The sequence below is a fragment of the Drosophila obscura genome, unplaced genomic scaffold (assembly GCF_018151105.1).
Source record: "Drosophila obscura isolate BZ-5 IFL unplaced genomic scaffold, ASM1815110v1 contig_66, whole genome shotgun sequence".
In the NCBI taxonomy this organism is placed as follows: Eukaryota; Metazoa; Arthropoda; class Insecta; order Diptera; family Drosophilidae; genus Drosophila; species Drosophila obscura.
In genome coordinates, this window is record NW_024542857.1 from 87,074 (window position 1) to 91,015 (window position 3,942).

General features: G+C 40.4%; 1 protein-coding gene across 1 annotated transcript; it reads left to right on the plus strand.

Annotated features, from left to right (window-relative positions):
• The first annotated feature begins 953 nt into the window (after positions 1–953).
• LOC121404977 (zinc finger BED domain-containing protein 4-like) lies at positions 954–3,006 on the plus strand. Its single transcript, XM_041595415.1, has 3 exons — positions 954–1,018; positions 1,077–2,731; positions 2,790–3,006. Exons 1-3 carry the CDS (start codon positions 994–996, stop codon positions 2,982–2,984), a joined length of 1,875 nt encoding a protein of 624 aa, XP_041451349.1. The 5' UTR covers positions 954–993; the 3' UTR covers positions 2,985–3,006.
• The last annotated feature ends 936 nt before the right edge of the window (positions 3,007–3,942 follow it).

Genomic DNA, 3,942 nt, shown 5'->3' on the forward strand with positions numbered 1-3,942 from the left:
CAACTGCCAATTGGGAACAAAGCAAACGAACAAGGGTTGTACATTTGGTACCTGATCGCGTTCCTTTGTTCCCAATTGGCAGTATCTATCAGAAAAAGTCGGTTTGGATCCTTGAGGAAAAAAAAAGTTCGATTTTGTCGAGTAGTGTTATATTTGACGCCCCCGACTTTTTATTTACTGGGACATACGGTCTTTGGGAACATTCCAGCGAGCCTCCATCCACCCTCCTACAAACATTGGTCCTTCAAGCCGGATCTTCGCCTTCCCTATAAGGAGGAGTCCAACCTGCAAGCATCGGTGGATTAAATCGCTACGTTCCGAAGATAAGTACGATTTCGTCTTCCCAAATCGCTTCCTAGTGCGTTTTTTTGATTTATTCCCCACCCCGTCCGAGTTCCGCGATATATGTATATATATTCTTATATACATATCTGTGCATACAGTGCTATCCTTCTCTGTGCTTCCTTCTCTTTCGCCAACGCCATATTATCGGCGATTCCGGCCGTTCTCCGTTCCGTCGCCTCCAACTACCAGTGCTACGGTAGTTCTTCCATTTCGTTTTGTCTGGGCATGATTTATGAAAAATTAAATATATTCGACAAAATCCAACTGCACCCCAGTTCACTAAAACATATGTGCATTCCAATTCGCAAGAGCGGCTCCGCATCTCCAAAATAACATACAAATCAGAGAGCTGCAACGAGTAATTGTTTTTTGGGCAAACTCGAACACTTACTCAGAGTTTTTGTGAGTCAAACAATTTGGTTCAGCAGCATGAAGTGATTGGTTTGCACCGGTTTGAAACGAACGGGTAAAACCCAATCACTCAAGTAGGGCTGCAAAAACATCGATGTTAACATCGATGTCATCGATGTTTTTATAATTGTTCGATGCATCGATGTTTTTTTTGTATCATCGATGTTTCACTGCATTCACTGACATAAGGCATTTGTTTTGTTTTTCTCAATTTGGTTGGTGGTTCCTTCGGGTAAAATGGAAAAGTTTTTGCGCATAACAAGTTAGTAAGAGTCTCAGCAGTTGTGGCCTTATATTTCAATAATTGTATTGCGTTTCAGATAAAGACAGTGACAGTGTCTCTTCGTCTGCTGGTTCTTCGTCTGCTGGGTCTTCGTCTGCTGGTTCTTCGTCTGCTGGGTCTTCGTCTGATTTTGAGCCGCCTTGCAAGCGCAAAAAAAGCGCGTCCGAAGTATGGAAGCACTTTGAAAAGTGCAAGAACAAGATGTTTGCCAAATGTCGTCTTTGTGGAAAGGAATACAAAACGTCCGGAAATACGACAAACTTGTCGGATCACCTCAAACATGTGCATCCATTGAAGACAGCTGTGACTGCAGATAATTTGTCGAAAATAGACGATTTTGTAAGCCGTTCTGAGGCGTACGCTCCCACATCGACTAAAAAGACGGTGTTGGATAAAGGTCTTGCTCAAATGGTGGCATCAGATGTGCAACCATTCAGTATCGTGGACGGTGTGGGATTCCGCAATTTTGTACGCCTACTTGACCCGAAGTATGTCTTGCCCAGTAGAACAACACTGCAGCATGTACATACAAAAAATATGTATGACGAAACAGTTGTGAAATTGAAAAGCAAGCTGAATGCAATAGAACACTGCTCAATTACAACAGATTGTTGGACGTCCCGTGCCAATACGAACTTTATTACAGTAACGTGTCATTTTATTGACGATTTTAAATTAAAATCTGCTGTACTGGCTACACAGCCCCTTCTGAATGAATCGAATCACTGCAGTAATAATATCGCTGAAACAGTAAAGAACATTTGCGATGAATTTGTTGTTTTTGATAAAATTGAAACTGTTGTTACTGACAATGCAGCTTCAATGAAAAAGGCATGCGAATTGATGCAAAAAAAACACCTAGGCTGCTTTGCCCACTCCTTGAACTTGATTGTGCAAGAGTCACTGGCAATAAAGAATGTTCAATCAGTTTTAAAATGTGTAAAGAGTATTGTCACGTACTTCAAAAGCAGCTCGATTGCATATGCAAATTTAAAAAAAGCCCAAAATACTGCAAAGCCTTTAAGCCTGATTCAGGAAGTGCCTACGCGTTGGAACAGTGCATTCCACATGCTTAAGCGGGTCCTCCTTATTAGAGAGGCCATTTGCTCAGTTTTACTCACAACTTCGAAGGCACCATTGCCCTTGACAGAGGATCAGTTTTTATTGATTGAGGATATCTGTGCCATTTTAGAGCCATTCGAGACAGCAACCTTGAACACGTCGGCTTCAAAAACAGTAACTATATCCTTAATAATACCAACAACGCTTGGCTTATTAATAAAGTTAGATAACTTAAAGCCAAAAACGAAGACGATTGTGGGGGCTGAAACCTGTTCATTTTTAACAACAAAATTAAAAAGCAGACTGTCTCCATATGAAACCAGAACGGTTACACGGATGGCAACGATACTCGATCCGCGCTTTAAAAAGGAAGGATTTCATAACCCAGCTAATGCAGACCAAGCAGTGATAGCATTGGAAAACCACTTAGCATCTTTCATAAATGTGCAAAATCTATGTACAACCGAGGAACCGCCAACCAATACAAAAAACACAGACCTGTATAGTTTTGTGGCTGAAAAAGTGCAGCAGAAGCCAAAAAACAATAGGGCAAATGCAATAATAGAGTTGCGTCAATTTTTCGAGCAACGCAATGCATCCCAGGGAATAGATCCGCTTGAATATTGGAAGGTAAAACTATTTGTGCATTTATATTTTAGATATTATATATCATATCGTTAACTTTCAGATTAATGAAACACAATTTGGTTCTCTTGCGCAATGCGCAAATAAATATTTATCGGTTCCAGCAACCTCGACAGAGTCGGAGCGAGCCTTCAGCAAAGCTGGGGAAATCGTTAATGAAAAACGTGCAGCACTGAAGCCAAAGGCAGTAAACATTTTGTTATTTTTATCAAAGAACCAATGGCTAAGCGACGAATAGATCTCAACCAAAAATTAATAGTTTTAAGAAATGAGTCAGTATTATTGTTTTTTTTTTTAAGAAATTGATTTTTTGTTTTTGCTAATTATAAGAAATGAAGCTGAATTTATGAAATTGGGTTTTGCTGTTGTTTTTACAAATTTCTAAGAAATTTTTATATTTTTTAACAATTTTCGATGTTGAAAACATCGATGTTGAAAACATCGATGTTTTAAAACATCGATGTTAAAATCATCGATGTTTCCACCATCGATGATTTTGCAGCTCTACACTCAAGGAATATATCATACGTGATTGCATATGAGCGTTCGTTTTGGTTCAGTCTGAACGTCTGATCGAACATGCTTTTCACAATCAAGCTTGTTCGAGACTGACTGTCCGTTTGTGCTCGTGCGCCACCCAACACCACCCAACGTCGGGTTAAACCAGCCAAAGCGACGCTTCGGGTTTATGTACGGCTCCATTTTGCATTGGAGTGAAAATTTTTTGTGTCAACACCTGCATCAATTTTCGGTGGTAGATTTTTATCAAAATATACGATTCATAATGGAAATTAGTTCAAAAACTGTGTCTGAACAAATTGCGAATGGCACCTACACTCTGACTGGTCGTCGCAAGGGCCGAAGTTTTGTTTGGAATATTATATCCGAAATTCTAATGCCGGACAATTCCGTACTGCGGGGCTTCGTATTCTGCCGCACGTGTGCAAGTGTGTTAAAATACACAGCAAGTCAGACATCGAATTTAAACAGACACATCTGCTGCAAGAACCTCAAGCAGTCACGTAATTTCAAAACCGTCTCAGCGTTGGACAAAAGTGAGGCAGTTGAGAAATGCACATCGTGGGTCACTGAAGACTGCCGCCCATTTTCGGCTGTCCAGGGTCCTGGCTTCATTAAAATGGTGCAGTTTTTTATCAAGATTGGGTCAACTTATGGTGAACACGTCGATGTGGAAG